We start from the raw sequence: 14,933 nt of genomic DNA, 5'->3' as shown, positions 1-14,933 counted from the left end.
TGCAGTATTCAGATCTTGGATGTACTCTCACCGCTCAGATTGACACTGCATGGTTCTACCTGCACTAACGTATTACATTTAGTACATCTGTACCAGGTGGAAAGTGATGGCTTAGATGCTCTAATCCCCACATATATGTTCATCTTTCCTTCTTGCCTTTTCTTTTGTTTGCTGAAGTAGTCTTTGTTCCTGTCCCTTATTTTTAAAAATCCCTTTCGGCAACAGAATCATAAGCACATAGATATCCTCACGTGTGGTTTTTGTTGAGCTCATACAAGATGATCAAAAGATAATTGGTGACTGACCATAACATTTGATTTTCCTCTGTGGAATATAGCTCCAGTCTGCGAATCTCCTGTTTGTGGATAACCCTGTGGGCACTGGGTTCAGTTATGTGGACAAGGATGACGCATATGCCAAAGACCTTGCTACCGTGGCATCAGACATGATGGTTCTCCTGAAGACCTTTTTTGATTGCCACAAAGAATTCCAGGTGAGCAAAGACTCAGGGATAGCTAAGCAAGGAGCTAGCAGTAGTAACACTGCATCCACCAGAATAAACTTCTATAAGAGTTCAGTGGCCAGCTGATTTCAGAGAAAACTTTTTACTCCCAAGATTAGGTTGTGGACTTTTGTTTATGTCATTTAAGTGGTTCTTGGCTTGAAAGAATAACTGGGAGCTAGTATTCTAATCAGACATAATAATCAGATATGGGGAGGAGAAAAGACAAAGAACAGCAGATTTACCTGGCCATTACATGCAGTAGAAATTTGAAATTAATTTGTGTGGCATTCAAGATATTTAGTTCTTTGTAAATTCCTTTTCTTGCTAGACGATTCCATTCTACATTTTCTCAGAGTCCTACGGAGGAAAAATGGCTGCTGGCATTGCTCTAGAACTCCATAAGGTAAGAAGAAAGATGACTTTGTTGTTTGGGTTTCAAACAGAAACTGATTATGTTACTTTTTATACTCACTTGATATTGACTATACTTTGCATAGGGCCTTAAACATGTAGGGTAAGAGCAAGTCTATAGTAATAAGCATGAAAAGTTTCAAAAAGAACAGTGAAGGTTACCCTACCAGATATCAAATGAGGTATAAAGCTACAGTGAGTAATAAGATGGCATTTCAAATCATTGGGAGAACAGATAGAATATTTAATTAATGGTATGGAGACAAATGGCTATCACTTTGGAAAATGAAAAAGTTGAATTCTTGCCTTGCATGAAATATCAATTCTAGATAAATTAAAAATCTAAACATAAAAATCAAAAGTATAAAAGAACCTGAATATATAGGAAAAAATGTTTATAATCTTGGGTAGGAAAGCTTTCTTTTATAAGACGAAACACCCAAAAGCCAAAAAGAGTAAGTTTGACATATTTAGACCACACACAAATTTAAAACTTCTTAGAGTTCCGTTAACAATTTCAAAAGATATATAAATAGATATCCTTTGAAATTATATATACTATACATATACAAATATATATATACAAATGTATGATAGAAAAAAGTATTAACATCAATAAATTAATAAAAATTGGACAATATCCTAGTAGAAAATTAGCAAAAAATATGGAGAAGCTATTTATAGAAGACATGCAGTCTGTGAACATATGAAAAATGTTCAATATTTATTAGTTATTCAAATATATAAGATTTGAAAATATTTAAAAGATTGGTAACACCCAGTTTTGGTAAGAAGTCAGGAAAATAAGTACTCTCGTGCACTTTTGGTAGAAATGGAAATTGGTAAATCGTTTTAAAAGGGCAATTTGGCAGTATCTATCAACTTGTAAAGCGTATATGACTTTTGACCCAATAATTTCACTTTCAGGAATCTGTCCTATGGGAATACTTATACATATGTGTGTGTCAGAGGATGTTTACCACACCGTTACTTATAATGTTCATAAATTGAAAACGCTCGATGGCTATTCTTAAAGGATTCCTTAAATAAAATAGGTGTATCTTTCCACGACGGAACACTTTGCAGCCATCAGAAAAATGGATAGGTCGATATATGTGCACATGTGTATATATATATATGCTTGCAAAAGCAAAGCAAGGGGTTGGAAGGATACATAGCACGTTAACTGTGGTTAACTAGTGAGTGAGAGGGTGTAAGTGGGGCCAAGGTGAAAGGTTTTCCACATTTTCTCTTTCTGTGTTTAAATTTTTTACAGTGAGCTTGTGTAGGTTTTCTTTTTTTAATATTTATTAATTCTTATGTTAAAAATGAACTTTTAAATAAGCAGCATGTGTGCACAATAGAAAATTAGAAAATGCGGCAAGCACAAATTGAAAAATTAAAATCTCACCTTCTCACCAGAGATTGCCACTGTTAACACCTTGGTGTATAACCTTCGAATCTTGTTCTGTACTTTTATGAATAAATAATTGTTTAGCCAATATGAGATCATGTTATACATAATGTTTACAGCGTGCTTTCTTCAATCGCTAGCACTCATCTTCCCATTTCAGTAAACTTTCATCTCAAATATTCAGGCTTCTTTGATGATCCCAACATGTCCTTTATAGTCGATTTGTCTAATTCCTAATCCAGATCCTTGAATTACATCTGGCTGTGATGTCCCCAAAGTCTGTTTTCATCTAGCATAGTCCCTTTTTTTGTAAAGAAACCAGACTATTTACCTTGCAGAATGTCCCATTTTCTGGGTTTGTCTGTTAACATCTTCATGGTGTTATTTATGTTTGTTCCTCTCTTTACTGTGTTTTCCACAAAATCGGAGGTTATGTCTAAAGGCCTTATGCATTCAAGGTAAAAGTGTTGGATAGAATATATCATAATAGGTCAGGTTTCAGGAAACTATGGCTCATAAGTCAAATCTAGCCTACCACCTGTTTGTCCATGATCCATGAGCTAAGACTGGTTTTTACATTTTCAAGTAGCGGTGGTGGTGGTGGTGGTGGTGGGGATTAAAAGAAGAATTAAAAGAAGAATGACATATGAATATTAAAGAAATCCCAGATTTCAATGTCCACAAAGTTTTATAACAACTCTCATTTATTTACATATTGCCTCTGGCTGCTTTAGCAACACAGTGGCAAGCTTGCATAATTGCAACAGACCATTTGGTCTACAAAGCATAAAATGTTTACTATCTGGCCCTTCATAGAAAAAAACTGCCAACCTCTAATATAGGTAATGTTGTGCACATCACTTTGCTTCCAATTAGAAGGCACATAATGTCTAAACCTAGTCTGTTCCCTCCATTGAACTCCTATGCCCTCCCCCTGGAGAGAAAGTTATTTGAGTGGTGTTATTTTCACACCTTATGGATGTCCAGTTCTTAATCCGTCTTTCACCTAATGGCTTCACCATCAATTTTTAATTCTCACATAAGTCAGTGATTTCATTAGTGGTTTCGAAATGATGTTTTTCCTCTATCGTTTTGCTCACATCTATTAGTGGGTATTTTCTATAACATGGAATTTTTCCCTCATCATCTGGGACTATTGAGTTAAGTTGATATAAGTTCCTAACGGAAAAGCCAGATAAATGCATAATTCTTTCTCTTTAATTACCAACGTTCAAAGTCAGGATAGTCATTGTTTTCTTACTTTAGATCTCTGAATAGCTATACATTCACATAATTCAAAATTCAAAAAATGCGAAAGGTACACTGTAACAAGTCTCTCTTGCCTCTGTCCCCCTACCCTAAGGCAACTTCTGTTATTAGTTTCTTCTGTATCTTTTTACAGGCATGAGTGATATTTCATGCCTGTAAAAGTGATATTTCATGCCTGTAAAACTCAATTCACATATATTATTTTTCCCATTTTTATACAAATGATAGTATATATTACATACTATTCTATATGTCTCTTTTTAAATTTAACAGTATACCTTGGAGGTCTTTTCATATCAGGCCATAAAAAGCATTCTCATTGTTTTTTTAAGTTGTATCATGTACTGGTAGAAATCACCATAATTCATTTAGACCATCCTATGATATTCAGATTATTTCTAATTTTCTATGACTATATTACTGTTAAATGAAAAAAAGGAACAGAGGGACATGAGCTCCTAGTCCTAAGACATGATCGCATCCTTGAGGACCTCCTGAGGAGTCCTCCCAGCCCTTCAGTGACTGTGGTGTGGACAGTGAGGATTGTACCCAAGGAGCTTGCTGAGCACCTTGAGAAATCGGACCTTGGGGCAGGGGGAGGGGTGGCAGTGTCCCTTCTAACAAAGATAGGGGTTGCACCAGACACATCCTGCCCACACCTTTGTGAAAAGAGTAGAGAGAAACTCAGCAGTCCTACTCTTTGCAAATAGCAGGAAAGCTACTCTTTGCAAATAGCAGGAAAGAGTTACTCTTGCTCTCTGGTTGGTATCTGAGGTCTTCAGAGACCCCCGGGAATCATGGGAAAGGTGGGCAGTTTTCTGTGCTCGGGAAAGGCAGTGTATAAAGGCTGGGCTCCCTCCTACCCAGGAAGGGATGGAGGCCCTAGGTTTCCTTGACAAGGATGTTTCTTGGCTCCTCCCCTTTCAGGCCATTCAGCAAGGGACCATCAAGTGCAACTTTTCTGGGGTTGCTTTGGGTGACTCCTGGATCTCCCCTGTTGGTAAGTACAGAATTTTCAGATATTTCTCTCCTTCCTTTTCCCATCCTTCTCTGGGACTTTGAGCTATGTTATCCTGATCAAAGAACAAGGCAATGGAATTTTCTGGGTCCTTGGAGAAGTTAACACTGAAAGTTTTTGCCCCTGGGCCATCCAAGATATTTGGGGATGAGAACTCATTTACACAGCACCTACCTTGGGCTACTATGAGCCCACCCGAATTCTCTTATTTGATTTTCATAACAAAAGAATCAAATTTTACAGTCGAATACATTCTAAAGACTCACAGAGGTGATAGAATTTACCCTCTGACATACAGAATGAATGAGCTGGTCAGGATTCAAACCCAAGTCTGTCTGTCGTCTTGTCCTCTCCACCACCCGGATGCTAGCATGAGCATTTGGGATGAAATTCCCATCTGTTGCTCATGTCGATGACGAGACAGGGTTACCATCAGGTCCTGCAACTCTAGAGGTTCACAGTTTCATAATCTGAGCACCCTTGTTGGGAGTACAGATACAAGTTGTTTACGTTGCAGACATCCGGGGTGTGGTTTCAGATATCTGCAATGGTCATCTTGGTGGGGTTAACTCTAACACCGGATTCTAAATCTCAGCACTATTGACATTTTGACTCATGTAATTCTTTGTTGTGGGGTGCTGTCCTATGCATTGTAGAATGTTGGCAGCATCTCTGCCCTTGAGATGCCAGTATTTCCATACCAGGATGACAACCAAAAATATCTCAAGACATTACCAAATGCCCTCCAGGGGATGATATCACCCCCAGCTGAGAACTACTGCTCTGACCTAACAAAAGGTGACCTTTCCAAGAGAAAAGCAAACTGTAAAGTTAGAAATCAGAAGTGCAGTTGGCTGTGGAGGAAGGAAGGGGAATAAGCTGGAATGTGGGACGTGAGGGAACTTTCCAGGCTCTCTGTGCTTTATATCTTGATTGAAGTGATCATTATATGGGTATAAATGTATTTATCAAAACTCTTCTAATCTACTTTTATGACTTGTGATGTGTGATTATGCCTCAGTTTTTAAAAATACAATTTATAAAAAGTAATATTTCCCCCCTACAAGAGAGGGATTTGGCTTGTTACCGAGCCAGGTTCCCTAATGGATTTCAGGATATGCTGCTGCTACTTGGATGGTTGTTTCTTGCCCTCATTCTTGGCATCTCCAGGGTAGGACTGAAATGGCATAACTGAGAGCTCTGAGTCATCATTGAGAGAAGGGGTGCTACTTGTTTGTCCTTCCTGGATGGACTTCCTAGGACATCATAAAGCTGCAGATGGCTTGATCAGAGGCGTGAGGATCCAGCAGGTTTCTAGCTAGATGCCTCACTCAGAATTATAGCACTGGCCTTCACGCTTCCTCCTGGGGCCTCATCACAGGTTCATAACAACAATAAGCACTTTGCATGTGTTAACTTCATTTACTCTTACAACAGCTCTATGGGATGGGTGCCGTGATTGTCCCGATTTTAGAGATGGTGTAACTGAGACTCAGAGGTTAAGCAGTTTTTTTAGAGTCACACAGCCAAAGCCAGGACTCACATCCAGGCAGCAGGCATGGAAATCCATGCACTTAACCATTATACTACACTGCCTCCAGAAGACCAGTAAGTTTAAGCTCATGACTTTGTATATGCTATTCATCTGGTCCAAATCTTTTTCACTTTACCATGACCTACTTCCCCTCGTGAATCGTCCTACCTAGATCTCACTCTCTCCTTCCAGATCCACTTTAAGTATCACTCCTCCATCCCAGAAGTACTCCCTCTTCGAGGGAGAAATGCTGTTAATTTTCATGAACGATTATAATTTCTTGCTAGGTAGTAGGTATAGTGTTAGGTGCGAGGAAAGATATACAGACATGTTCCATGTCTTCTAGAAAATCTACACAGTTCAATATGGTAGCCATAGCCACATGTGACTATTTAAATTTAAATTAAAATGCGATAAAGTTTTCAATCTTTCAGTTGCATGCTCCACATTTCAAGTGCCCAGTCATCACATGTGGCTACTGACTATTGTTTTGGACCACACAGATATAGAACATTTCCATCATTGCAGAAAGTTCTTTCAGACATCTCAGGTCTACGTCAGAGGTCGGTAGCCTACGACCTACAGGTCAAGTCTACCTTGCCATGCAGCTTTGGTAAATAAGTTTTTTATTGGGGCACAGTCACGCCCATTTATTTGCATATTGTTCAGAGGCTGCAATGAAGTTGAGTAGTTGCGACAGAGACTGGCTGGCCTGCAAAGCCAAGAATATTTATCCCTTTACAGAGAAAAGTTTGTTAATCCCTGGTCTAGAGCAAGCAGGGAACGGGATTCATTGGAGAACTGCAGACAATTCTGTATTTCCAGAAACTAAAGCATTGGCTTACAGGTTAACTGGAGAGGTAAAAGGGTAACTAGGTCCAAGAGGGCCTGGTATGCCTGCATTTCTCAGGGTGTACTCGAGAATACCAGTACAATGAAGTGCTATACAAAGGGCTCCATGGTCAAATAAGTTTTGGAAGTGCCAAACACTAGCCTGGCCTCCTCGGGGTTTTACAGGCACATCAGAGGCTCTGAGAAGTCCTGCAGTAAAGAACGTGTTATATTTTGCATAACCCCAAAGATATTTCACCAAAGCATTTTTTTTTCTTTAAATACCTCATATCCTGTAGAACTAAGGCTATTTGAAATACTTCGAGATGCTTGGCTTTAGGATACCTCTGAAGGCTTTTAAGCAAAGGACTGATATATTCAGATATACTTTAAAACTTGTGATCCTTGTTCCTTCGTTGGCTGGCACATTTCTCAATGGCACTAGCCTAACCTAGCGTCGTGGTATTGTGAACTTGCCTAAACCTAGCCCAACTGTTCTCTTTGAGGGAAGGCATTATCTTACACATATTTATGTCTTATAAAGCTCCTGACTGGCTTCAAGCCTTTAGTAAATTCTCAATATATTTGTGGAATAAAATTGATTGGCAGTATAGCCACAGACACTTGAATTACATAATCATTAGTGTTCTTCCTTAATTAACTCCTTGGCAGAAGCTAGTGTCCCCAATTTGGAGGAGCAAGCAGGAAGCAGAGCAGAAATGTGAGGGCGGGGAAGTATTTTAAGCTGTCAAAAAGCCTCGAAGTCTGCAGATAAGAGCCTCTGCTGCGCAAGCACAGCCTGCCTGGGGAGATGCCACCACTGGCTGTGGCTCATTTACTGGGCCAATATCAGGCCAAATTAACACACCATTAGCTCTGAGTCAACATACGGGCCCCCACACCCTCATCCCACCTCTCAGCCACTGAGATATCAGCTTGTTTCCCGCATAGCTACTGGTGAGTGAAGGAGCCTTCCGGTCTAAAGCTACTGGGTTTCTTGCTTCTGTCTCTTTCTGCTTTGGGGGGGAGGCCAGTTAGGTTTTTCTTTGGGAGGACAGAGCCAATACAGACTTATTTTGTGTCTATGTGGTTTCCTTTAGATTCAGTGCTCTCCTGGGGACCATACCTGTACAGCGTGGTAAGTATGTGGGACCTCACCTCCGCTCCCCTCTGTGGTCAGCAATCCAGCTGACCCCTTCTAGCTCTGTCCTCAGGAAGGACAAAGCTAGCTGAGTGACACAGTTGACACTGCTCCTTACTGACTCTTGTTCCATGTCAAGTTGGAGACCCTAAGCAACAGCTGGCCTCAGGACAAATTTAAAGAAACATCAGCATAGTTAGCCCATTTCTCTAGGTACAAAAAACAGTTTTTTAAATCCTCCCTAACATTTTGTTAGAAAAAATTTCAAATATGCAGAAAAGTTGAAAGATCTCTGTGAACACCCACATATCCACCATCTAGACTGTTAACATTTCTTTCATAATAAATATGTGACTTGAAACAAGATGCTTTTGTATATAAATTCCCCTTTCTGCTTCTCATTCTTTCTGTTAGCCATCCCTAACTGTAGCAATGCCAGATTTGTGTTTCTAAGCAAAGCGGGCCTTTGTTCTTGGTTTGCATTCCAGTCTCTTCTTGATGACCAAGGTCTGGCAGAGGTGTCTCAGGTTGCAGAGGAAGTCTTGGATGCTGTAAATAAGGGGCTCTACAAAGAGGCCACCCAGCTGTGGGGGCAAGCAGAAGTTATCATTGAACAGGTAATGGGACATGCTCAGAGGCCAGCCCAGTTGGTTGGCTTTTTCCCACGGATGATGGGCCCCTGGTTGGTGGTGTCAGGATCGGGGGCGTCTATCCTGAGACTCCCCCAATATCATGCTAAATGATAAATCTGACCAGTCTGAGCAGTGATGAGGTCAGAAGCCACCCAGGCCTGCTAGACTTGCTTGTTCCTTGACTGAATATGGATTCTATTAGGAACAGTATACCTTGTAAAGGCATGTGTTTGTTTTCCTGGCAAGCAGCATTCTGCCCGTAGTGAGCCAGAGGGAAAAATGCACTGGCTGAGGACCCAAGTGTGTGGGACCCTCTGCAGCTCTTTGTTCCTGTAAACACACGGGCCTGTGATTTTCTCCTGTAGCATCTGAGCTCCACTCATATGATCTGCTCACTACCCCCAGGAGACGGGCTTGTCACAGCTGGTCTCTGAGCCTGCAGAGCTGATTTTCTTTCTGGTCTGTGCAGATTTACAAAGATAAAGCTGTTCTTGGATAAAATGGAGGGCCGAGTGTCTTTCTGTTTTGCAACTTTGATAATGGACAAATAACACAAACAGCCAAATATTCTTCTATATTTCAGAACACAGATGGGGTAAACTTCTATAACATCCTAACTAAAAATGCTCCCATGTCGCCAATGAAATCGAGCCTGGAATTCACCCAGAGCCACCTAGGTAAGTGAACCTTGAAATTGCCAAACCATGTATCAGCTCGTGTGAGATGAAACCAATTTCTTTTAAAAGCTTAATTTTATTTATTTTTGTACTAAAAGTATAGTTGACATACAATATTGTTAGTTTCAGTTATGTAACACAGTGATTCAACATTTGTGTACCTTACAAAGTGATCACCACAATAAGTCTAGTAACCATGTCACTGGATTAATAAGCTTTATTGATGTATAACTTACATACAAGAAAATTCACCCATTTTAAGGGTATACTTCGATGGTTTTTAACACATTCACAGAGTTGTATAATCATCACCACAATCCAGTGCTAGAACATTTCTATCAGCCCAGAAAGATCCCCACTTGTCTGTGCAGTTGATTTTCACGCCCACTCCCAGCCCCAGGTGACACTGATCTGCTTCCTGTGTCCTTAGCCTTGCCTTTTCAGAAGATTTCATGGAAGCAGGTTGTCTTTGAAACATCTGGCTTCTTTCACGTAGCATAATGTTTCTGAAGTTTGAAAACCAGCTTCTGCGCACCAGATTACAATGCCAGTCCCCCTGCAGGCTGGACTCAATTGTCTTTCAGTCGACCCAGCTTTACTGCAGGTGTCGAACCCTGGCACCCTCTCTGTGGAAGAGGCATGTGAAAGTATCAGGAGTCCTCTAGATCCCACTTCTCAGCTGATTTTTTGAGGGTCATGCTGGATCTTCTCAGTGGCCCCCACAGTACATAAAATGCAGCAATCAAAACTAGTAAATCCCCTCCATTTTCAACGTGTTTCTGACGGTTTCCATCTGGGGTGAATCGAGGTGATGGTTCTCATTTCCCAGCCGAAAGCATCCCTCTTATGCACAGCCTCCCCAGCAGCTTGGGAAAGATGTCCTCTTGGTGTCACCTCTACTTTGACTCACTGTGTACCAGTTTGTTTTAGGTCATCTTTACCATCGCCACGTGAGACACCTAAATCAAGACTCCTTAAGTCAGCTCATGAACGGTCCCATCAGAAAGAAGCTCGGAATTATTCCTGAGGATTGCTCCTGGGGAGGTAACACGTGACCTAATTAAGTGCCGTTTGTAGAGTTGGGAGGCGAAGAGAGGTGCAAATTCACAAGCCTCAATTTGTAGAATTAGGGTTTTGTTGGTGGCGACAGTACATTGCAGTTAGAACAGCATTATCTACATTTTACAGATGAGCAAACAAATATAAAGACATCAAAAAACATGCCAAATTTGGTTCAAAATGAGGGGTTGGTTGGGAGAGAATGGAAACGATTGGTTACGAGTGGATAACTGTTGAAGCCAGGTGTGGGTACATAAGGATCATCGTAATCTTCTCTTTACTTTTGTATGTGATTGAAGTTTCCCATAATAACAAATTGAGATTTAAAAAAGCCATGCCGAGGCCATAGGTAGTTGCAGGTTTGATCAGTTCTCTCTGGCTGGCTTCCCTAGGCCTCCTGATTGTGGATGTGGTCCAGGCGTCTACTGTATTCTGGCCTTAAGACCACAGTGAGGAAAGACTGGGGTCCTAAGATACTAAGGCCAGGTAGAAACTAGAAACTTTAGATAAATCCCCGTTTAGTCCTATAGAGAAGCCACGAGCAAATGGAACACCCGAGCTTCTGGAGGGGAAACGCTCCAAGCTGAAGAAGTTTTTGTATATGTCCAAGATACCCTGAAGTTATATGATCTGGAGGTCTTTCTAGGATGGCCCCTTGACAGATGCTGAGAGGCTAAGACTTGGCTCTGACCTTGGCTTCTTCAGGGGACACGGGCCATCCTCCCAAGACTCAGCCTAGACCTGGAGTCTTCATTTCTACCCTCACCCCTTAGAGTTTTCTAGAAATGAAGAAAAAAAAAAAAGTTCATTAGATCAAATCAAAAAGAATGCAGTATCAGAGCTGCAAGGGATGAGAACAGCTTTGGGGAGCTGTCGTGGAGCCGAGAAGAAAAAGATGTGAACGTCACGGGAGGCCAGGTCCCACTCAAGCTCCTGAGAGCACGTGTTTTCAGCTCAGCTCCCTCATTTGATCTTTACGATGGTGTTTTCCAGTCCCAGCTTCTCTGGTGATAGCAACCCACCCTCCCTGCCCAGTGTGGCTGGACTGGCCAGGTGACTACATTTTTGCACATGATGACTAACAGAGAAAACTCTTTGGCTTCAGACATGTCTATGTATGGTCTGGAAAGATCAAAGTGTCCTTAGCTGGTACCCCCAGTGTCCTGCATTTCAGTTTGTAGTTAAGCTTACATACTTTGGAGTCAGTCAGGCTGTGTTCATATCCTAGCATGCCCCTGACTAGCTATTTCACCCTGGGCATGTTTCTTAGCCTGTCTGAGTCTCATTTTCTTTAACCATTGCATAAGTTAAGACTCCTTACCAACCACGGTAGGTGAGGAAGAAGAAATGGGATGTTGCTTGTAAAGTGTTTACTTAGCACAGTGACTGGCAAATAAAAATAAATGGTAGCTGCTATTGTTCTTGTTGTTCAGCGTTATGATGGTGGTGACCATCAGGAATCCAGCAGATGCCGTACTGACCATCTCTTCTCTTGCCTGGAGGCCAGTCCTCCACATGGCTTTACTGAGGGCGAGCTCTGAATTGGTCTGGGTCTGATTTGGTCTATCACTAGGGTAGCCCCACTTGTTCAGAACTTAGAATTTGGACCTGGGGTCACTCAGGAAAGGAGGAAGACGAATATTGGCTCAAAAGTACAGGTTGTTCCCTCCAAGGACCAGCCTAACGAGTATCTTCCAAGCCTCCCTTGTTTCCCTGGGCACTGGCCTTCTCTAGGTTTCAATTCCTCATTAAAAATGCCATTGCTCTAATCAGCAATGCACTTGAGTGAATCGAGCTCGTGTGCTGTTTGTACTTCCCCTCTGTATGACCTGCTGAGGGCACAGATATCCGGGCTGGTTGGGCCCCGTTGGTGAAGCATCCATGCGTGCAGTCTTTGTTAGGTGCCACACAGTGGTTACATGTGACTGCCGGAGCCCAGGATGCTCTGGGCTGAAAGGGGCCTCTTGTTCTGGCAGAACCCAAGCTGCTACCTCTTCTTTCTCATGTGCAGGCCAGGCTAAGAACGTCTTCCTGAACATGGAGGGAGACTTCATGAAGCCCGTCATCAGCATTGTGGATGAGTTGCTGGAAGCCGGGGTCAACGTGACCGTGTATAATGGACAGCTTGATCTCATTGTGGACACCATGGGTAGGAGCCCACTCTGAGGAGCACGTGGAGGCAGTGTCATGGGTTGAGCTAAAAGGGAACTGGCCTGGGATATGTTAGTCTTGGGTCTGCGACATTGAAATGCTGGGAAGAAGGCTATTTCCTATTGTATCCATACACCCTTGACCTTGACTTTTTCAAAAGGGTAGGGCTGCCTAAGGCTGTGACCTCTCGGAGAAACCTGGGCCCATCCAGCTTTTGAGGCCTTTAAGTATAATTAAATACCCACCCCCACCATAAAAAGAAAAAAGAAGACATTTTTTAGCCATTGGACAAATGGACTATTTAATAGAGGGACAACCTTGTTTGGGGGAAGTGACCCAGTAGATGGTAAGCACTGTAAGGTGAATTAAGACTAACTGCCTCTGCCTAAAAAACAAACAAACAAAAAAAAAACTAAACCCTAATGACTGTAAACCTGGGAACCCAGGGGAAATGGTCTCTATGGATTTGTGGGGTCCCTGTCACACTGGCTGTCACCATGGGCCCACTCCTGGTTTCATTACGGCCAGGTGGAGGCGCAGAGGCAGGTTCTCAGAATGGGCAGGCAATGAAGGCACGTAGTCTGGTGGGTGCAGTGTGTCTCTCAGAGTCAGCAGGAATGAATATTTTTGTGACTTGTAAGCCGAGGGCACTAAGGACAACATGAGAACATTCTGCGTTTCTTCCATAAACTGCCTGGGTGGTCCCTGCTGCCGTCTTTGAACCCTGAGACTTCTCAGGCTCCCTTAGAGTTCTGTCACTTCCAGAGCTCCCTGCTTTCCTTCCTGCAGAGCATGTGACCGTGAGAGAGCCAGAGGCAGAGAGTAGTCAGGCTTCACAGCTGTTAGGTTTCTACCGGTCAGACTGGCTATCACTGGGGCCTTGCTAGAAATGCAGACTCTTAGGTGCCATCCAGACCTACCAAATCAGAGTTTGCATTTTTACAAGGTTGGGTTTTATGCACATTATACTTTGAGAGACGCCAAGTGATAGCACCTAGATTTTTGTTTCTACTCCACCTATTTGGTTAATGCCAGTCCCTCTTCTTTGTCCCTCTTGCCAGGTCAGGAGGCTTGGGTGCGGAAACTGAAGTGGACAGAACTGCCCAAATTCAATCAGCTGAAGTGGAAGCCCCTGTACAGTGAGGCTAAATCTTCCGAAACGTCTGCTTTTGTCAAACGCCATGAGAACCTGGCTTTCTACTGGATTCTCAGAGCTGGACACATGGTGAGAGAGAGTCAGCTTTTTTCCCCAGACTTTATATCTGAGAGAAGCCACCGGCAGTCGATTCTGTGCGGCGGCACTGCCTGGATTGGTCTTAAACAAAGTGCTTTGAGCTTGAGAGTGTTTCAAGTTCTCTAACAAGTTCTGCCATTTGCACTGCATTCCTTTGAGTCTAGAAATTCTCATTTAAAAAAGTAAATCCCTCTGAGAGAGTTAAGAGCTGGGCTTTCTGTCTTTTACTCTTTAATTTAAATGAATTTAATGTTAACTCTCCTCTTAACACTTTGTTCTGAAGACATCATTTGTCCCAGGGGAATAAGGGAGAAATCGTCTTGACATTTTCAGGGAGTGAAAACCAAAGCCTGGTACTCTGTAAAACCGAGTCGCCAGTGCACGGTACGTGGCGGGGAAGGTAGGTGCCTTCTTGCAGTGGTAGCTGCAGAATCTGTTTGGAAGAAGCTTTGTATACAAAGGTGGATGGTGAGGCTGTCACACTACTGCACTTGCAAAGTGAGCCCACCATTTTCCTTTAGGCTGTATGTTGGTTACGTGGCTTTCTGTGGGCCAAAGAAGATGCTGGAGGCCTGAAGATACTGTACACGCACACACATGTGAAGGCATACGCACACACTTGCCAAGGAGCCAAGGGGAGGCATGCCGAGAGGCAGAAGTGCCCGAGTGCTTCCCTCATGGCCATGCTTTGGTCCCGTCACTTACACACTGGGTCACTCTTCTTCACAGGATTGTGGTTTCCTGTGCGGCATTAGTTGAGAGGGGGCATTAAGGTGCCCTCTGGCCTGCCCTCCCCCCTTGGCTCCAGTGAGCCCAGGGCAGAATCTCTGTAGAGAAAGGGCTGAGGGACAGCCATCTGGCTGGAATGTGGGCCTAGGAGTCTGGTCTTCAAGCTCTGTAGGCACAGCAAGCACATAGTGTGTTGACTCGGATGGCTGAGGATGTGTTGAGAGATTTGTGGCGGGGAGTCCCCTTCCCACAAGCTGCTCCTCAAGGGCATTAGTGGTTTCCAATGGGTCAGTTTTGCCCCCGGGGTGCTTTGGCAATGTCTGGAGAC

General features: G+C 42.8%; 1 protein-coding gene across 1 annotated transcript in view; it reads left to right on the top strand.

Moving 5' to 3' along the window:
• Window positions 1–14,933, top strand: part of SCPEP1 (serine carboxypeptidase 1) — a 29,841-nt gene that overhangs the window by 10,448 nt on the left and 4,460 nt on the right. Inside the window, exons 5-12 of the mRNA XM_011364997.2 lie at window positions 834–908; window positions 4,527–4,599; window positions 8,083–8,120; window positions 8,612–8,740; window positions 9,339–9,432; window positions 10,363–10,476; window positions 12,503–12,640; window positions 13,704–13,867. Of these exons, the coding sequence (XP_011363299.1) occupies window positions 834–908; window positions 4,527–4,599; window positions 8,083–8,120; window positions 8,612–8,740; window positions 9,339–9,432; window positions 10,363–10,476; window positions 12,503–12,640; window positions 13,704–13,867 (825 nt within the window). The remainder of the gene's footprint in view (window positions 1–833; window positions 909–4,526; window positions 4,600–8,082; window positions 8,121–8,611; window positions 8,741–9,338; window positions 9,433–10,362; window positions 10,477–12,502; window positions 12,641–13,703; window positions 13,868–14,933) is intronic.

This window comes from Pteropus vampyrus, unplaced genomic scaffold, assembly GCF_000151845.1.
Source record: "Pteropus vampyrus isolate Shadow unplaced genomic scaffold, Pvam_2.0 Scaffold104, whole genome shotgun sequence".
NCBI lineage: Eukaryota > Metazoa > Chordata > Mammalia > Chiroptera > Pteropodidae > Pteropus > Pteropus vampyrus.
Note: the sequence above shows the minus strand (reverse complement) of the source record. Positions and strands in the feature narration are given on the sequence as shown.